At 38.0% G+C, this 21,615-nt stretch overlaps 1 protein-coding gene across 4 annotated transcripts in view; it reads right to left on the bottom strand.

Annotated features, from left to right (window-relative positions):
* SSBP2 (single stranded DNA binding protein 2) overlaps nt 1–21,615 on the bottom strand; it is a 188,785-nt gene that overhangs the window by 125,716 nt on the left and 41,454 nt on the right. For all 4 annotated transcript variants that reach the window (XM_063321381.1, XM_063321382.1, XM_063321383.1 and 1 more), the window contains exons 2-4: nt 20,550–20,622; nt 15,246–15,307; nt 13,469–13,553 (exon numbers count right to left, since the gene is read on the bottom strand). In XM_063321381.1, coding sequence (XP_063177451.1) covers nt 13,469–13,553; nt 15,246–15,307; nt 20,550–20,622 — 220 coding nt within the window. The remainder of the gene's footprint in view (nt 1–13,468; nt 13,554–15,245; nt 15,308–20,549; nt 20,623–21,615) is intronic.

Raw genomic sequence — 21,615 nt, 5'->3', positions numbered from 1 at the left:
CCATTTTAACTGTAGAGGTGTCTAACTGCTATCGCAGCCTCTTTTCTTAAAACCAAGTTTGCAGTTGTTTAACTTTCCTTTTTCTTCCCCAAAGCGGCAGTTTTTCTGCAGCTATGCAGTTCAGTGCTTGGACTCCAGTTTCTGTCGGTACAGCTCCAGAAACTACACGTTCGCAGCAGAACTCCGCTAGACAAACACTTGCACTTAGGACTGTGCTTCACGGAAAGCGTGGTGGTGACCACCATTTTCCTCAAATAACTGCTGGGGATGTCAAATCCCTGCTCTTCCTTTAAAAATTGCCCATAAGCATGGTGAATGACTTGGTAGATACATCATCATGCATAGGGTTTTCTTCTGTGGGACTCTCGTTCCACAGATGGACTGGGCTGCACATTCCTCCAACTTCACCTTGTAGCACAAGAGGGTGGTAAAGGAGAAAGATACTTCACGCAAGGACGATATTTACAAATACAGTATTTCGCTCATTTACAAAACAGTGATGCCAGCCTCTGAGACTGCCTCTGGTATGCAGAAGCATCATATCATCAAAAATTACTTTTGGCCATGGTGAGTGAGCTATCTCACCCCTTCCTTTCTCACCCAACAAAATGCAATGATTCCACCAAAAGGAACAATAACCGCTCAGTCATTTGTTTTTTTCATTCTATCTCCCCATCCACCTAGACATATCTCTATAAATCCTCAGAGAGCCATTTCTACTGAAAGATACTGGGGAAAAAAGAATTCAGCCTAAAGTAGATACGTTGAACAGACAATTCAGCTTGAACTGACAACCACCTGAAGTTTAAGCAAATTTTAAGTAACTAAAAATAGACTTCTTAAAAGTAATCTTAAACGACAGATTCCATGTCATAGAATTATTACACATATTGTAAGAAAACTGAAAGTTACATTTGTTTGTGTGTTTTAGTGGTAATAACAAAATGTACATTTATTAATTATAACAGATCTAGAACTACCACTATGGGACGAGATGACATCTAGTAACAGGGTAAAGCATTAAAAACTTATTAAAGACCTCTCTGGGAATCATACTCTTGGATACTCCTTCAATACCATTTTCTTGTGTTAATTTGGATTTCAGGAAACTGAATATAAGCAATGTTAACTTTACCAGGGAAATTTCTTTTTTTGGTACCTAATAATTTTCCATCATTCATTCAGGTCATGTTTTCTAAGCAAAGTTATTTTTAAAAAATAATGAAAGCTTAGTTCCTTGTACAATTTAAGAAACATCATTTAGGGAACAGAAGCTTCAACAAACCGCTCCACATACTGTTGCGCTGCAAAAAGAATTAACAAAACCAATTTTCTTCCAGGAAGATTGTGCAAATTATCAGGAAAGCCAGCATGAATGTAAAGGAGCTCCCTTTTTTCCTATTAAGAGGAAAAGGAAATAGCAAATTTCCCTGTGTCTCACTGTTGAAAAGGCATGGGAACAAACCTCAAACCTGAGAGAGCAAGGAGAAGCTTTTAATCAAAGCCCGGGCTGAAAATTAACGGGGGTACAGAGAATGCACCACATTAACTATCCAAGAATTAGTAGTACTCAAGCTAGCTACTGGAAGTAGCCAAGCGCCAAGAGACCATCCCAGCCAAGCATCAAGACCACCAACAAAGAGAATACAGAAACCTGGGATGCTGACGGATCCATAATTTCCTTCTTAATGCTAGGAGGAAAAGGTTTCCCTGAAGACAGCAAGAGGAAGCCTTCTTTCCAGCATCAAGGAGGGCAGAAGATCCCACAAACACTCAAGGGGCGTCCATCACACAGTGTGAGAAAGAACAGTTGGTAGGAGGCTGTTTATTTTTAATTTTGTTTATCTTGCAAGGGAGGAGAGCAGTTACTGGAAATGTTAAATTAAACTATCCAACTAGCAGAAAGTAAACTATTCTAAATGAGTGAAAGCCAAGACAGCAGCTGGATCTGACTTAGGAGTGGTAGGAGCTATGCTCCTGTGGTCCATCAAACCCCAATCCACCACATGTCCTCCATGAAACAACAGGGGGAAAGCAGCTGAAGCAAGAAAAATAAAGCAATTGGCAATGGGAGTCTGAAAACACCACGTTGCTGTACACAGAATAACGTAAAACCATGAAAATAGTGGGAAAATACACAAAAAATTATAAATGAACAGCTAGGACTGAGTAAAAAAGCTTTCTGCCGTGATACATGAGTTGTCCACGTCTCTTCAACACAGTTTTGTCCTTACAAACAAAAACCTAGAGCTTTTCTTCACAACAGAGGGAATGAGAAGAGGGTGTCTTTGCGCATGACTATTCAGGGAAAAAACAACAAAGACCCACTGTCTTCACACTGTTTCCTATGATCCTGATACTGCAAACCTGTGAGTTTAACGAGAGTATTCACACATACAATGCTACTTGACCATGAAATTGTTTCCCAGATTAGGGCCAAAGTCCCTGATCCTGCCATCAGATCTGTACAGGCAGATCACAACATCCGTGTAGGTCTGTGATAAAGTCAATGAGGTCACGCTCCGCAGGGATTCAAGTGTCTGCCTTTACAAATCTCACTGCAAGTCTTACTGATGTAAAATTGATTTATGAAGTGTAACATCATACTCCACTATATGCCCATACGCTATCTGTATACTTTTCACCCTCTCTCTCAAAACAGAGAGGATATTAAAACTCACCTGATGAACCACATATTTCAACTCTTTTATAGTTAAGAACTTTGTACAATTCATAGGCTAAAATTTCAGTTTTGCAATATGTTTATGGAAATCAGATCTCAAAGCAGAACTGGAAAATATCTTCCAGGTTCTCTATGGCTCAGAACGTAATATTTATCATATACCTTATAACGATCTTTGTCTTCCTCTTCCTATGTCAGAGTAAACTAGACCGGTCACGCACCTCTTCTGGTGTGAATTATGCAGACTACTACTTTCTTGGCAGGGTAAATTAGCCTCTGATGGGTCACAGACTGCTGCATTTGAGTTTTTTTACAGGTATCCTTGCTAACTGGCGTAAATCTAGTTTGTGGATGTTACTGCGACAGCACTATTGAGATGTCCACTTAAGTTAAGGAGAGGTCACAATGAAACAGCCTACAATGACAAAATGCAAAGCAGATTTTCGCCGTAAGTCAAGCTTTATTTTGATTCTTCTTGATTATGCCACGATCTCCATTTTTCTCTAGCTACACATGTATGCATGTACGCTTTTTTCTGCAATACTATACACAGGAATGTAATGCTCGATTTGTATACATTGAAGGTTTATACGTATTCAGTGGCTAAGTTTAGAATGCAAAACAAGAAACAAGACTTCAAAACCTCATTTGCAGAACAGGTTTTCTAATATGGAGATCGCACAATATTTCTGCTCAAGTGAAACAAGATCAAGAATCCATGTTAGCACAATTGCTTGTAATATTAAGGCATTAATTTGGTAGAAAATTCAAAAAGGCTATTATCTGTTCCCTGTGACTCGTGTTATATAATGTGCATTTCATATTTAGTGTAATGTTTGGATGTGACAGTTCTAGTCAGCCATGGATATCCATGTTCCCTCAAGAGGCTTGCCTGCCTTTCCTCCTCATTACTTCATTTTTCACCACCTCTCACAAGGCATTTGTTGTTCAGCTGTTCTTATTAAGAGCTGCATGTCTCCCGCAATTTGCGATCTTCGGGATTCATCTTTCATCATATTAGAGAGCAGATGGAAGTTATAAGTCTTTGGTTTTTCCAGGCATGTGTTAAGCAAGTCTGAAATGAGTCACTTAGACGTATTAACAGAGCAGTCGAGCTTGTTACGAAAATCAGTATTTGGCATATTGTGCAGAAATAAGACTCTCAGTTTCACTTTTACTTTTTATGAGGCTAAAGAAGAATACATTCAGGCAAAGTGCCTCAAATCTAGCCAAATACTGGTATCAAAAAAATGCTTTACAGCAATGTAGTACTGTCTTGCACTGTATTCTTCTGGAGGAGATGAACTTATCTCTACATACAGATGCACACACAGAGGCACACGCCTTTGCAGAGCTCTCAAAATACCCTCAACGTAATTAGCTCAGAGAGAAATCTCACTAGCTAAATTGGAACCGCTAAATGCAAACATCTAATACAAGGCTACCTAAATCATTTAGCATTATAAACACCAGACAAAATCCTGACGTGGAAAATAAACCATCAGAAGTAAGAATACCGAGGGGGAGGAAGAGTGTGCAGAGGAAGTGCGTTGTTGCAAGGCTTTAATCCAACATTTGCTCTCTATTGATCAAATGTTTGTTCAGTACTTTATTGATGTAAAGCATTACACACAATCAGTGTTAAATATTCATGTCAGAAGATCTTCAACTATAAATTCAGAGCATTTGTTAGTCAATTTAACATTCCTGATGTTACTAAGCTACAACTTAACCTCCTTTAATAACTTTCTGCAGTGCTGTAAAAACATACTGTGTACACTATGCAATGAATAAGAATGATCTGTATGTGATCTGTATGTCAACAGTGGTAAGTAGAATGTTTTTAAATACAACTACTAAAAGCTTAGAAACAGGACATTCCTCAGTGTACTCTACTTAAACTCATGGTAGGATGTAGCTTATCATTCTTATAAGCAAATAAAATTAAAAAAAAAAAAAGCAAAGTTTCTACAACTTTTGAGGGAATATCTGAAATCCACAAGGTTTACACTTTTATGTATTAAATTACTAAAACGCACATCATGAAATGTGTATATGCATAAGTGCTTCCACTTGTAATACAAAAAAATACCCTTCCTCCATTGAAACCTTGATTTTGAGTTCACTGCAACTATAAAGTTTAAAACTTAAACTGCAATATAACTTTTGCTGTGGTACCATAAATAATCCATTTAAAGCAAATTAAAAAAAGAAAATTCAAATTTGAATCTTGCATGAAATTTTACACCAAGATACATTTAACACCACCACTCCGAGAAATGGCTGAAGTTAACAATTGTTCATCAGGACAACCAAGCAGGAAAAAAAACTGCAGTATCCTGGGATTTCCATTGAACTGGTCAAAAATTTTCAGTGGAGCCTTCTTCCAGTCAATAACAAACATTATAACTTTACCACATAAGTGCCTTGGTTTTATTTTAATTGTAAAGAAAGCCCTAGACTTCAGAACCCAGAGAAAATAAACCCATGGAGACACCTATTATGGAATAAAGCGTTTAGTAATTTAACAGTGCATCTACCAACATAAAAAAAAAGTTTATATATTTTTTTTAATATATGTTTATTTATTTATATATATATACACACACATATATATACACATACATATATATCCACACACACATATATATAAAAAAAATATATAAAAAATGTTGTGAAAACTAAACTACCCTGGAAGGCTGCAAAGCAGCCTGAGCATTCCAGCCACTTCCCTTTGTCTTTTGACCTCTGCCTCATCCTCTGCACACCACATTATCTCTTAAACCACTGACTTCTCCCTTAACTTGTTCAATCTTCACATGCTTCCCCCTCTCCCCCTTTCCTCCAAGCAAAAGAAAACAAAGTTTTGTCCCATTTCATAAATTGGGCACGGTTTCACATATAGTGTATATAAATCTTTTTAATGCTCTATTCTGAATAAAGACTATTTTTTGCACGGAATGTTCCCGGAAAGCCTCCCCTCGTTAGAAAGGCTGTTATCTCCTATTGTTTTCAATGAAAATGAAGCGTAAAACGGTTCTTAGGAAAGAGGCACTCTTTCAATACGTCCACTGCCTCCCTCTGGGAACCATGAAAGAGGAGCTAAACTGCCTTCAGGGGAGATGGTGGTTCCTTACAGTCAGATGCTTACACTTAAGTCAAACTAATTAACCATTTTACTTCTAAATTCTGAGAAAATTAAATCTCCACTCGAAGGAGAAGTGTTGTAATTTTGGGGAGGAAATGTTGCTTTTTCCCTCTGAAATAAATGGCTTAGTCCTCACACTAAAACAGAAGCACAGCACAAATTTACCTGTGAAATTACCTCTATAAAGAGACAAAATCATATGGTCTGTAAGAAACAACACATTTCTGTATCAGAGCTTACAATTAACATTTGTGACACAGAGTAGTTCAAGTCTAACCATTATATTATCCAGTAATTTTGGTAAGGAATGATTAAGGAGGATGGTGGGCAAAGAATGAGCACATCTTCCTTCTTCATGGAAATGTGAGAATTAGAATTCTCTTGGGGGTTTTCTTAACAGGAAATGAAAAGAAAATAAATCCATATTTTCCTGCAAAAGGGGTCTCTCCAATCCAAGGAAACTATCCATTTCTCAACTTTTAAAACAGTCGCATAGTCTTGGAGATAACAGTGCAACATTTTGTTATACTCCTGTAAATATGTGGACCAAATCCTAGCACAAGTCAGTGCAGTTTTGCAGAAAGTGATATCTACTTTGACGGGGGGCTGGAGTGTGCATTTAATTAATCCTTTCCACACAAATGCATTAAGGAACATCTACTAAGCAATAAAGTTAAGGAGCTGAAGAGACTGAAAAAATTAAGCTTGCCAGTGTACTGTTCAGCCAGTACCACTGTACAAAACTCCCAGATTGTGAACCACACTGTCCTCTCCAAACCTTCCTCCAATAAGTACTGTCTTCCCATGAAGACATTCATCCCATTTGATATGCGTGTTCCTACGCAACAGATAACTGAAGGAAAAATTCTAAGCATTTACCACGTTTCTCAGTTTACAGCTTTTTGGTCGCACATATGAGAAAGGACTTATCACCTTGTAACATACATTAACAGAATATTCTGCACAAAATATGATTTATTAATTGTTCATTTTATTTTTCTAATACACCAGTGCAATCTTTAACCATATGGATTTACTTGATATGTTCAGCTATGGAATTTCAAAGCAAATGTCAGACTTCCTTAGTCTCCTTCTAGCTTTCACATCTAAGAATACACTTTACTATACATATACCTGAACACCATGAAAGGATACGCAATCTCTGTGCAATGAAAAGAGCAGTAAAGAAAGGCATTTCATTCATACTTAAAAATGAACGCTATTTACACAAAAAGCAAACAATATTGTTTTAAAAATGACTGAATGGAAGGAGATGCTTTTAATTTCTGTATTACTTATGAAAAGAATGCTATGGCCACTTAAAATAATTCTTTTCTAGTTTTAAGAAATAACCTGTTCTCCAGGTGGACATGGGTAATATCTCCATAGCAGGAAGAATCACATGTCTGGAGGACATATTCTGAAGGTGAAATTACAGATACAGTGACAACTAGCAAACACGGAAATGACCTTCCACAAGTCTGCAGAACTCACGTAAGGAATTAATAGGTACCTCAGACAAGAAGCATTGCTTTTGGTACAACAGTCCTTGACCATTACTGAGCAAAGGAGGCCAAGCACAAACTATACAGGGTATTGCACATACTTCTCAGTCAAAGGAAATCATGCTCATGCACCCACAGAATTGCGCCAGGGAACCTCTGCTTTAACTTTAAAACCCATGTGACCATGGAGAACCTCAAAACCAGAGAAGAAAGCAATGGAGAGAAGTTCTCTTGAGTTTGCAGGAAGGCTACCAATTGCTCAGAGATCTGAAATTTGTTGATCTCATTCATGGACCCCTACATTTCATGATCCCAGGGCAACACAATTTGGCATTTGTCCCATAAGTGACACTGAATTCAGCATTTTTGTAGATTACCTCTGATTCCTGCCCCATCCTCCCCCGGTACTTGTCATCTCTTGCTCTTCCACACTTGGGGATGATGGGCAAATCTTGTTTTGATTTTTGTTGTAAGCAGAGGGAGTTAACATGCATTCTCCACAGAAACAGACAGCTGGAAACCAGATGTAGAACACAATTTTTGACAAGAAACCTGGAAAGACCTAGAAGCAAAAGCTGCCTTAGCTATGCTGCCTGCAGAAGATCACAGTAGCAAGAGCTAGGAAAGGCAAGAAAAGCAAGAGCTAAAACAAATTCTTCCATCCCTGATACACAAAAGGCAGATAAGGAGGTCCTGTGACAGACTGCCTGGAGAAGATCGTGACTGCTGTTAAGCATGAACTCAAACCACCCAGGGAATATGAAAAGAAAATACATTTTCAAAAATTATCCTGAAATAGAATAAGCTTCCATGTGTTTAGACCAACAAAAACCTGCACCTAAAAGACCTGTGTGGGGTTTAGAAGTGAAAAAAAAGGTAGTTTGATGAAACTAGTGTAAAGCAGTCCTTGTTGCAGAATAGTTTCACTGTGCTATGGGAACATAAGGATTGAGATTTATGGTCACTACCAACAAACATTTAATGATGCCTTCAGAGACCATCTTTTCACAGGCCTTTCATGATAATTTTCAGTCTAAAAGATGTAAAAATGTTCTTAACTCCTCAAATTCTAAGTACTGCTAATGAAAAATTAGGGGATTTGGGGCATTTAGGGCAGGCTGCTGAAGGAAGCCTTAGTTCTGCTGAAGGAAGATGGGTCCAGAGAAAAGAGTGTTTAAGGGGTTTTTTTTCCATAAAATATAGCAATCAATGCAGAGACCCGACTTTTTCTTATGAAAGACTCACAAAGAGATTGATCAGCCATGTCAAATGCCCAAACACTATGCCCAATAACTTCTACAAAAATTTGATTTATATCACTATGACCTTTAAAAGGAAAAATACGGACACACCTGATTTTAGCATAGTCTTTAATACACCCTATAACCTTCATGTACAGCTAAGCTCCCTGTCATACAGCTCAATATTAAAATGTGCTAACAAGTCAGGTGGAAATGTGATACCAGCTTATGAGACTGTACAGTCTCTGGGGCAATGAATGTGTCTTTTTTCCTATCCTGTAAATTACCTGGCATACTTTTGGGAGCCATAAAAACAAACAAGAAACTCTTAGTCATATCAAAAGTGATCTTTCAAAAAGCTGTGGAGAAGACACTAATAAAGTCTTACCTGGAAAATAATCAAGACTTTACTATAGCTCCTTGTGAAAATTCATAGATCCCTCTTTACACCAACACCACATGGAAGAACCATTATAAGGAGGGTGAGAGAGGCACCGGAACTTATAATCATAGAATCATAGAATTGCCTAGGTTGGAAGGGACCTTCCAGATCATGTAGTCCAACCACCAACCTAACTCTGACAAAAGCCATCACTAAACCACGTCTCTAAGCACGGTGTCTACCTGTCTTTTAAATACCTCCAGGGGTGGTCCCTCAACCACTTCCCTGGGCAGCCTGTTCCAATGCTTAATAACCCTTTCAGTGTAATTTTTCCTAATACCCAGTCTAAACCTCCCCTGGTGCAACTTGAGGCCGTTTCCTCTTGTCCTCTCACCTGTTACTTGGGAGAAGAGACCGACCCCCACCTCTCTACCCCTTCCTTTCAGGGAGTTGTGGAGAGCGAGAAGGTCTCCCCTCAGCCTCCTTTTCTCCAGGCTGAACACCCCCAGCTCCCTCAGCCGCTCCTCATAAGGCTTGTGCTCCAGACCCCTCACCAGCTTCATTGCCCTTTTCTGGACCCGCTCCAGCAGCTCAATGTCTTTTTTGTGGTGAGGAGCCCAAACTGTAAACAGATCTTAACTGTTATGTACAGAAATGATTGTGTAAGAAAGGCCTTTTCAGGTACCACCCCTCCAAATCCAGGGTCCACAGATGTAAATGAATGGCCAGGCCTGAGGAAGAGAAGAATGGTCACTTGCGGCAGTCAGGAGTTCATTGGTAAGGGTGCTGCTAAAAATCCATTCTTCTCCACGGAACCACAAGCTTTATATTTACGCAGTATGTTTTCAGCTTGTAAAGAAGTGGAAAGAAGGCAGGAACAAAGTGCACATTGGAACCGGCTTCTCTCAACAGAAGATGTCAGTTCAAACCCAGAGAAGCAAGATCTTAACTAAAGAGATGAAAAGATCTCTTTAGGACACCATGAACAATGAAAAACCCCTTCTACAATGAAGACTAAGTTTTGTCTCAGAGCATCCATGTAAATGATTTTTCACAAAAAGCACAGAGAAGTTTTCCTCCAGGCAAAGTAACAGGTACCTGGAAAAGAAACATGGGAGGCTTTTCTGCTTCAAATAAGCTGCTCCTACCAAAACACTTGCAATATTAATAGGCTAGGTGAGTGAGCACCAGTTTTCTTTCCAGAGTTAGCTGAAAAGTAAAACATTTCTAATTCTAAATTACTTATGTTAAAACTTTGAGGCCAGAACCTACCTCCCTGATCCAGCACACGCACTTTCATGACATGCGCCTCCCTTTTCAAGCCTAAAATATATTACATAAATGTACCTAATGAGTTCAGAACCTTGTTCACTCATAAGAAAACATTTCCAATTGCAAATCTCAATAGAAATAAAAATAGAATCCCTTTTAAGTAATATGGAGGAGCTGCAAATACTTAACCTGAGGACAAGCATAGAAAAATCTTGTTTTTAGAGCCAGAATAGGTCTTTGCTTTTATATTTATTAGATTTTTAGTAAGATGAGCGTTGTTGGTACTGCAAGCAGTTACAGCCACCACCTTGAAAGTCACTTCATGTTCCTGCTGTCAGACATGAAAGATTCTTCTCCTCTCAATAGCTCGATAAAAATCAGAAGTTGTATGAGTACAATCCGAACACAATGAAAGAGTACTTCCAAACCCTTTATCTGCAGAACGGGGATGCTACTATATAAAGAAACCTGTACACAGATATATATCAGAAATTTAAATAGTAGCTACCTAAACCAAAAGAATTTGGTTTTACTGTTATTTTACACAAATAGTCAAAAACAGAGTTGAGTGGCACAGACTGACAGGCACACACGGCTTAAGACTCAGTTTGCTTGATTAGACAGAGTTGACAATAGAGGAAACTCCATATGCACTCTTTTTCGGGACAGCACTATAGACAGAGTTGAAGAAGGCTCGGGCTAGTCTTCTCATCCAAGTATACTGCAGATGTACAAAGTCCCGCTGCAGACATTTAATTGTATTCAATGACAAGCAAAGCGCATGCTGAAATCTCATGGTAAACTAAATAATGAAATAAAACTCATCTCTCGAAAAAGCATTGGCCGAGAAGAAGGGACAGAGGAAATCAAATGGCATTATTTTTGCAACTGCAGTTAAAATACAGTAAAACTTCAAGTAAACTTAAAAAAACTCAAATCTTCCTTTATCTATTCATTTTATGAGTCAACCTGTGTGTGTTCCAGACTGACTTGCAAATATGCTGACTGAGGCAGCAATGTTTCACAAACCATTAAATCATCTGCAAGTGCTTTCCTCCTCCATCAAACATTCGTAAACCTTTCTCTCTTCACAAAAGCAAAGACAGACAAGATATTGGTTCAGCAATTCAGCCTACTTAGTGTTAAACATGACAAGTATGGTGTAACCAGATCACTCACAGCTTCAGCAAGAATGACTTTTCTTAGGTCAAGTAGAACACATACCTAATAAAAAATTCTGAATTGCTAGTATGAATTAATAAATAAGCCTTCTGTGCTTTTTGTACTTGACAATTACGATTTCCAGATATGACAGTACAGCTAAAGTGCTCAATTACTTGACCTGCAATTTAACAGCAGGGTTTTGATTTACCAGACCCCTCAAACTGATGGAGAAGCCAGAATCCAGTGACCAGCTCTCTGACGGTCTTCACTGACAATGGAATTTTGACCCCTTTAGAGTTAATGGCAAAACACTACATGGGTCAGGATTTCACTTAATAAATGTTCATCTTCCTCTCTTGTGAAATATGCTTGGCTGTATTTTATAACAATTTGTCATGTTCTCTAACATAAGCATACAATACACTCATGAAATATTAAATACATGTAAGATTTCAAAATTACTTGTGATGCAAACTGTCTTACTAAGCAAAAAGCACATGATGCTAAGGAACACCATGAGTCTTGCTAGATGTTAGATGGGTTTATCTCAACTGTGACAAAAATAATGCAAAAGCTAGCTTTTTCCTGTCACCTAAAAGATTAAGGGAGAACGGGTTGTAGATATACCTAGTGAATTAGTTTCTAAAATAAACCAATTTATTTCTGAAATAAACATTCATCCTGTCATAACACAGACTGTTATGCATACCATGATTTTATTTTTCCTTTATCAAACACAATTTTATACAGTAACTTAAACATTCAGACAATCACAAAATTGTATCACACACAGAACTTGTTTGAGTTCTCTACTGCGCTCTGGTGAGACGGGGAGTCTTGCAGCAATATGCTGAACAGTTTTAAGTGTTTTGATGACGCATTTACAACCTAAGTTGTCATTGTTAACTAAAAATAAGGCAAGATCACCTTTGTCTCACATACCATAGGACGCCAAGCCATTATCAAATTATGGAAAATGGTGACTTAGTTGATTCATTTCTGTTTTCCAAATTTGTGTTTGTAAGACATTGGGCTATAGCAGTCTAATTTTACTTTTGTTTGTAGAGATATTTTTCTGCAGTAAGTAGACAGTATTTTTAAGACAGACCTGGAAAACACTCCAGAAAAAGGTTTCAGAGTTGTACTGTAAGAGAGTTATACCCCCTCTTTAGATTACATCAATGGCCCAAAGGAACAATAAACTCAAGAGTCGTCAGCCTCCTAAGGATATTGTCAGTAAAAATGACATCAGCAGATGGAGAAAAGCCGACACAGTAGAAGGAACTCAAATTCCATCCTAATTCTGGATTGCAGTTTCACATTTCTGGAGAGCTCCATTTACATTATGAGAATGGAATGAAACTGTTGCAATGTTTTGGACCTTAATTTCTAGAATAATATTATTATTGTTATTGTTATTATTATTGTTGTTATTATTATTATTATTATTATTCCTTGCAGGGAAAACATTGCCAGACTCCCTGCTGTGTTTTGAATTAAGTCTCAAAGGCATCAAAATTGGCATAATACTTTTGCCCTTTATTCCTTCCATTCTCTTGGACCAAGTGATTGTGCATTTAACTTGTTCTATGATGCTTAAGTGTTTATTATGCTGATGAAAAATACCTACTTCAGGATACAAAAACACCTGAAGAATGAACAATCACACTGTAAGTCAGTATGGTCCTGACAGAAGCCAGGTGTTCAATTCCATCTACTGAACAGCCTTTGCTTTACCGCTGACAGAGAACAGATACTTGGACAGGACATATCTGCGCTTCCATTTGCCCTGCGCCTTTGTGACCACCCTGATGCGTCCATGCAGGGGGCGGGGACAGAAGGACATTTTGCATTAACACATAAGACAGCACTTTGATGTCCGTCCAGGAGTTTTCTGTTTGGTGCTGGGTAATCACAGTATTACGAAGTTCTAATTCTAAGGCATCCCCAGAAAACTTAAGAGTTCTATATGACAGACACCTGCATTTTTGAACCACTGCAATCTAAAAATACTTCTTCATCATATTTATACATACAATTAATGGAAGTGTGGTAAAGACACACAAAACTTACATAGTCATGAAAGGCTTTTGCTTCGCTTGAATGTTCACATGTTTCTCGTCTTTCTGGAGCTGCACAGTAGAGATCCCAAAACACACTGCGAGTTAAGAAGTTACAGAGATGGTAAGAAAATCATTGTAATACTTGTGTAGATTTCATGGTGTACACATACCACATAGGTATGTTCATATATAGAAACAGACATATCACTTCCTTGCTGAGGGATGAAAACACTTACCTCTATGAAAGAATTTAGCTTTGTAAAACAGCTATGAAGAATCAAGAACTGCTATCCAATTCTCCAAGGCAAGCAGTGCTGTATTCCTTTAATACCACTATAGTATAGACCAAGAAGCTAGTCTAATACACAAGGTTTAAGGGTACAAAGCATATTACGGAAGCTCTGCGTTTAACCTCATCCCTCTGGCAACTGCTGCAATTAACTTCCAAAAAGCATGGGAAGGGACAGATTTGTAATAACATAAAAAGGAAAGAAACTGGAGAGAAAACTGGGAGTTCTTCCAACGTCCAGTACTGTGCTTTAAACAAAAGTTGCCAGAGAAACAGGTGTATGGACAAGAGTAGGAAATAGAGGAGTATGTTCTTGGGTTATAAAGAGTGAGAGGAAATTATGTACTCCCATCAGTCTTCCTCCCCAACCAACCTTAAATAAGAGTGATGCACAAAATCAGTTCTGAACACGAAGCTTCTGGAATTAAATTATGTGTATGCTAGAACAATTAAAAGAACAAAATTTTTAAGAAGTTTCGTAGTATTTCTTTATTGTTTTAGACTTAATCCTCTGTAACTTAGTCCAGCACCATAATATGGAATTGTGAAGAATTTGAGCACTCTGCTGCAGAAGATCAAAGTAAAGGATAATGTAGACACCAGACTCGTAAGGAACACGGTCTCCTTGCCAGGTTTCTATCACACAGCTAAAAGCTATGAAAGAAAAGTCAATGAAGAATATGCCACCTTCCATACAGCTGTACAAATCAGTCAGGTTTGAATGGGACCACTTTAAAACTTGTAAATTCTTGTATTCCTGACAATTGGACATATTCTCTGTATGTTGTGTTCTTTCAAACACAGGCATGTTGGATATATTCAAATCATGTGACAACTAATAAACAGCATGGCTAAACAGCAGTGACTATGAGCACTCTTTTCTCCTTGGAAATTCTACACACGTGTGGTCTGCACACCAGTATATATAAGCAAATGGTATCATGCATAAAAAATTAGAAGTCAAGCCCGTGCCTACCCGTATTATGAACTGAGAGAAACTGCACAAATGCAGATGCTGCATCACCAAGCCCATGCTAATGCACGCTGCTCCTCAAAAAGGCTGGTAGCTTGGCTTCAGCTAATTACTTTCATATGCTATTACCGTGACTAGAATGTGAACTGAACACCGACGAAACTCAGTCTCTGCAGTCTCTGTATATACTGTTTTTTTCAAGTGTAGTTATTTAGTATATGTAGAATGATCTGTTAAATACACAATTTACTGGAAGGTGGTGCAGAAAGAAATGCAGGCTGTCTTCTTTCAAAGATGCTTTCTTATCAATGCACTATGCAGTATTTCTTTTCCTGTATCTAATATTTGTATCTTTTTCTACATCCAATTTTCTGTTCTTTCATTTCTTAAAAAGAAAATGATTCTTGATCCTCACCTTCACATTCTTTTTACAATGTTCACCTGAATTTCTTCTCTTGCCTCCAGCTGATGGAACTAGCAATCGACATACTCTAAAAATCAGAGGAAAAGAAAATTGATACTTACCACCACCAGGAATGCAAGAATCCTGGGGGCTCCCCCAGTGTGATGTTTTTTTCCCATCTTATCTAAAACAAAACAGTAAAAACTGAGATGTGCATTTTTGTGATTACTGTGGCTAAAAAGCATTACATAATTCATGCAGAGAGCAAAAAGAGAAAGAAGAAAAGACTCTGTAGTTATGAAAGGCTTTATCATCATCAATCTGTATGGACATATTTCTTACTTTATTACACTTATTAATATAGCTGATACTTAAAATAAGCTTTTTGTATTCTAGGAAAGCATATTTTAGAATATTATTTTTAGATTCTGAATAGAATTTTATTAACGATGTATTTTGTATCACTCCACCACTGAGACGTGCACTGTTTTAAGGTCAAAGATGCATGACCCCCCAGAAAATAAGAGTTAAAAAGCACCCTTAAAGTGGTCTAACAGGTTTTCCACTTTGCACTAAGGAAAACCTAGAAGACGCAGAACTAATGTTACTGATTCAGCAGGTGGCAGTCTTCCCTCCGCCGCCTTCCCTCCACATCCAAAGCGAGCCAGTGTTTTACAATCCTCAAGGAGTGCTTTACTGCTAGAGGTAACGTGGCAAACAGGAGCAGCACCAGTTACAACCCAGTTTCCCACCACTCAGTGAAAATGGAAAGCTAGTTTGGCTTGGTTTGTCTGTGCTGGCAACCTCTCCTGAACAGAGCTACTCTGGCTATGACTTCTCTCCCACCTAGGAAACACTGTTTGTTTTACACTGTTTTCAAAGGAAATGAAGTTGAAGAACTCTCACTCTTGGCTTCACACTTTTCTTGTTGATCAGCGAATCATTAGACAACTTAACACACAGTGACAGTGTTCTGTACCTCTACAATACTTCCCAAATGTTGAATCTTAACTATGATCACACCACTGTTTTATTAATGCCATGGTCATTAGTTTGTCCTTAACTACAAAATGAAATAGTTTGGGGACTACATACAATAAAGCCCGTGTAACTACTGAAGGGGCTCTGTTGGCAAATAACTGGAGGTCCTGCAGAAATCCACACAACATGTCTTATGTTAAAACTGGGTGAAACTAGGGCATTGCATGCACACCAATTCCTCCAGTTACAACTGCACATGGCATTGTTTGCTGCCCAATTTTGTTAAAAAAAAAAAATCATTCGAACACAAACCATCAAACCATATTCTGCTCTAGAGACAGAAGTAATGGCAGACAAAAAGCAGATTATTTTAATGAAATGCTTAAACAGCCTTAATATGAAAGGTATTTAGATATATATATATATATAAAAATAAATAAAAGTACATAAAAGCTTACTAAAAAAGGTAGACACAGTGTTTGTAATGCAAGACGCACTGGTAAAGCTAGCACTTTCCAAAAGAGACTAAAACTTTGATTCTCATCTCCAACATCCAATTCTTAAGAAACTAAATACATGCAAGTTGAGCCAATAGCTTGCAGGAGAAGGGTATGTAGTTCACAAACCTAAAAATGTTCTTTGCACTCATATGAAGTAACCTAGCATAATTTTGATGTATTTTTTGAATATAACTATTAGAAAATAATTTTGCTATTTAAAAATTATTTTTAGAAGGTAACCTTGAGGTACTATCACTTCTGTTTGCGAAGTTGGCAGAATGAACCAACTGCATGGCACTTAACCCCAACACCACCGCATAACAGTAGTTAATATATAAAAATCATCTTTTTAAAAGTTCCTTCTTTAAGTGATGGCAGATAAAAATATAAACAAAAGTGAACAATATAAATAAAAGCCAAAGCTACTGTGAGTATTACACACTCTTCAAATACACTCCTCTCAAGCACAATTGTTCCTCAGATGCACTGGGAATGGCTTGGAAAGACTTGCATTGATCACCAGGAAGACACAGTACTTCTGAGATATTTCAAATGCAACGTAATGAAGACATGTAATGTAAAAGCAAAACAAAAAATTGTTCTCAAAGTTGAAAAATCATTCAGTTAAGAGTAAAAATTATGTCTGTGTAGAAAGCCCTCACTATGTCTAAGCAGTATTCATGCTCTTCAAAGCAGGCCTTGATGAGGAAATTACCCAATTAACAGGTCTTACGCTGGTCCTTTTTAACAGGACATATATCATCTTGAGACATTTATTCAGAGAAAGAGCCTGAAGGGAATAGGGGAGTTTGAGGCTTGTATGAAGGAGTTTTGTTTTGTTTTTCAAAGAATATATACTTCTGTCTCACATAGCACATGTCCATCTGTCTGATTACAGAGGCTTAAAAAGATTTATAAGGAACTATTAATTTTAGAAAAATACCCTCATTGCCAACTGTATCGATTAAGCCCATAACCAGTGACCGATTAACTGGGAAAAGCCCACCTTCTTGGTCCAGCCAAGCTAGTGGGAATTATTCCTCCAAGGCTAGAACCCAACTTCAAGGACAGAAAATACATTGGATAAGGATCAGCTCTTCAAGGAAAACGCAGCAGCTGGGACACAAAAGGAAAAATTCTGGAGCAGAACATCATCTTTTGTTTCAAAAATGTGTGTACCCCATCTGAATAGCTCTATTCGACCCTCATAAGCAATGACATCGTTTAGATGAAAGCTAGTTGTGCTAGCCCCTTGCCACTTTGCCAATCATATGACGAATTGGTATGAAACATCTGTTGAATTACTTAAACCCAGTACTTCATGCCATGTCTCCTGAAAGGAAGTAAATTTGCACATCAAGATACAAGACTTACAGTCAACAAACTGAAGAGGTCTCTGCTATCAAGAGATACAGGAAAATACTAGATGAGCTTGAGGTCCTATGTTTTAGAGATGAAGGCAACAAAGCTTCAAAGGCTGTACTCAACCAGGACTACAGTTCACCTTCTAACTGAAAAAATCAGCAGAGGACTTCTAGACCTTACTGACTCACAGAATCATGGAATCACAGAACAGCTCAGGTGGAAGGGACCTTGAAAGATCATCTGGTACAGCCCTTTGTGGGACAGGGAGCATAGATGAGATTACCTAGCAGCCTGTCTGGTTATCTACTAGCAGAGTGGATTCCATGACAGCGAACTTAAATTTTCCTTTTCTTATTTTTGTTCCATTACTCTTAGCCTCATTCCATGGTAGATCTTTAAGGAAGAGCTCTTAACCTTTGTCATTTATACACAAATAGATACCACTGACCACTGTATAGCTCAGACAATCTATGTATGCTTACTTCTTTTACACCCCAACGTTCAATTTTAGAGCTACTCCGAACTATCTCATCTTTAGCAAAATCCACCCAAACTATTCTGGCAGGTGCAGGCTGCCAGAGCAGATAGAGCATTGAGCCCAAACAGCCATGCTTTTTAAGGAGGGACCAAACGAATGCCACCTGGGTGTCTCGTACACCTGAAGTACTCTCAGAACATGCTCACCGCAACGAGGCAGTTGCTTCTCAACAGCCATGAGCCAGAAAAATATAAAAACACACAGAAAACCATAACTTTCATTACATCATAAATTCCCTAGTCAACTCTTTTTTGCCCTTCTCTCAACTGATGTTCTCTTGTTTTGATCCCGTATGCCAGTACTCACGCTCTAACAAAAACAGCTGCCTCACATGGGGTACAGAGTTGGGGTAGAGCTATTTGTGGTTCACAGCCCAGGACTGAAGGGGCATTACAATGTTAAGACCTGTCTACTACATTTTTTAGTTCATATTTTCCAAGGCGTTTCAGTGCACAGTTTTCTTAATCTGAACCTGTCCACCTAAATACATTCTTTTCCAGGTTTCTCCATTTCAGTGACAACTGCCTCTAGTTCCAACATACAACCATTCACAAGTACTGTCAGCATAATATTTACCCTTCTGCGCTGCTAATAAGTGAGGTAAATGAACTCACAGCCTTGTGCGAAGTCTTACAGACACCTCATAACTCTATACGTTACTTGTCCCCGTCCTGTGTTTACTGTCTTTTGGCTAGTTATCAGTGTTAATTTGGAAGATTTGACACATATTCTCATATTACAGTCATTTAGATCTAAGAGTTTCTCTATAACACAAGACTGAAGCAGTTTTAGAAGTTTCAAGATACTGTATTGAATGTTTTCTAGAAATCCAAATGTCACACCAGTTACACTCCTGCCAACTGCTCATTTTGCAAATATATCATAAAACCAAAACGAACAAAATGAATCTTGCGCAGTGTATTATTTACAAATGACAGCTGTTTTGGGAAAGCCCAGATGACACTCTCCATTATCTTCTTGATTATTTTTTCATTGCTTTACTAAAGCGAAAAAGCAATTTGTCAAAAACATACTTACTATAAACATAAACTGATGCTACCACAATTCTACCCCTTTTCCTTGGGTAGAATCTATCCCCCTCTGATGCATGAATTTTCTATAAACACCACAAAACGCATTCTGGGTTCTCACCCTCCCCTCTCCCACCTCCAAAATGTTACCACCAGTACAGTAACTGTATTAGCTTTTGGAAGAGTATCAGTTAAAGCAGCAAATTTTCTTAGTACTTCATCTTCCCTATTTTTTTCCTCACTTCTGCTCACTATTCAACTACTATTATCTTAAATGTTCTCATCAAAGAAAGATTAAAACCAATAATAAATCCGAAAGACCTTGATATGTTTTGCACAGAGGTATTTTTGTATCCCAGCGTGAATGTAAAATGCTAAGGAGACATAATTTATTTCAGTCTTCAAAAGATGTATACAAAGTCTTTGAAAGACTATGAAAAATAGTGACTATTGTGTGAAAGTAAAAATTCCATTAGCAGTTGAAACTGTTTAAGGAACAGGACCTAAATGGTTGTAGTTGTAATTAATCTGCCACATGAGAAGAAGTGAAGTCGTTAGAAGCATGGAAAGAATACACAGAGAGATCAACAGTCCCTAAGAGAATGAGAACTGCAAGCGTGTGACAGTAGCATGTAAAATACGTGATCGCTGTGTATTTTGTAGGGGTACATCATGCACAATTGGAGATACCAACAATAAGTTAGAAGGTCATCAGAAAAGAGTACCATCAACGCATTCTCTAACACACACGCTTATTACAGAAAATAGATGAATCTTTCCCCAATGTAGTAGCAAATCACAGAACGGGGATAACAAATCACAGCAAAATAGTTATGCAAAGGCATGTTAAATGACACGGCAAACTGGCTTCTGAAGAATCAGAAATCTCTGCTGAACTATGTAAACAGAAATTCAAGGTTGTCACTGCTGTTTATGCAAGACCAACTTGTATTTTTTTCACTTGCATGCACTGGAAAGTTGTGTAAGGAAAAAAAGGATGGGGAAACATACCTCTGATAAAAATGTCTGGGCCGATTTCTGTGCTCCTACATGGAGCAGATATTCATATACGTACAGTGCTAATCTGAAAAATAAACAAAAAGGACAATATTTAGTATTATGCATTTATTTGTTTCTCTTCTTTAGAAACAAAGGATTACCAGAAGTTTGATGTGCGCTCTATTGCCTTTCACAAACCACTATATACTGAACATGTCAAATCTATTAACTATACCAGAACTTTTAAACTAGACATGTAGGTCAATCTGAGCAGAGGTGTTTAAATAGTAGTTAATTAAATATTATTAAACCTTCAAATTACTTAATGTCACCATTTTTCAATATCTTTGGACAAGTGCCCAGAAGCTAAGAACTGACCAACTGCTAGTCTGCATTTGCCCACTCTATACCACTCTTATCGTAAATAATACACATACAGAAACACTAGTTATTCTTCCAGATTTTTTTTTTTTATTGTGGAATGTGTCAAGCTGTTAGCACACTTGAACGATGGCCTGTGTTTATTCAAAGAATGTGCAAACTCCAACTTGCATCAGGAAAAGTAATCCCAACAGCACAACCACTCTCTCAAGTGAAGCGCAAAGATTCAGACCCATGCATCTAAGAGCTCCAACGACAACAGAGCTACAAACGACTCCCACAGCTCCCAAAGGAGCTTCCCAAAAAATGATCTTCGGCACCCAGGGATATCTCAAACTACGTCCAAAGAGCTGGAGTAAGGATCTCGCTGCAGAAAGAGGACTCGTTCCCTGAATGACGACCCACCACAACTTGGGCTGGGAAGCCCTGTTCAGCAACCCAGAAACAGGGGAACTGTAACAACAACCTGTGATATAGGTTGTGATACAGGCTACATAGGCTAGATTTGAATTAGAAAAGCAAAGAAGCAACACTTCCTATTCCTTAGCTGACTCTCCAGAGAGGCTTCTGTCTGTCTCCATGTTTCAAGTCTTTCACAATGAAATCTCGCTTTAAAAGGATGATTTAATAATAATGCTTGGAAATTGTCTATAAAGAATTTCAGTCCAAGAAAAGAAAGTCAGGCTGCATGTCTTTT

This window comes from Chroicocephalus ridibundus, chromosome Z, assembly GCF_963924245.1.
Source record: "Chroicocephalus ridibundus chromosome Z, bChrRid1.1, whole genome shotgun sequence".
Classification (NCBI taxonomy): Eukaryota; Metazoa; Chordata; class Aves; order Charadriiformes; family Laridae; genus Chroicocephalus; species Chroicocephalus ridibundus.
The sequence above is the reverse complement of the archived record's forward strand: the minus strand, read 5'-3'. Positions and strand labels throughout refer to the sequence as shown.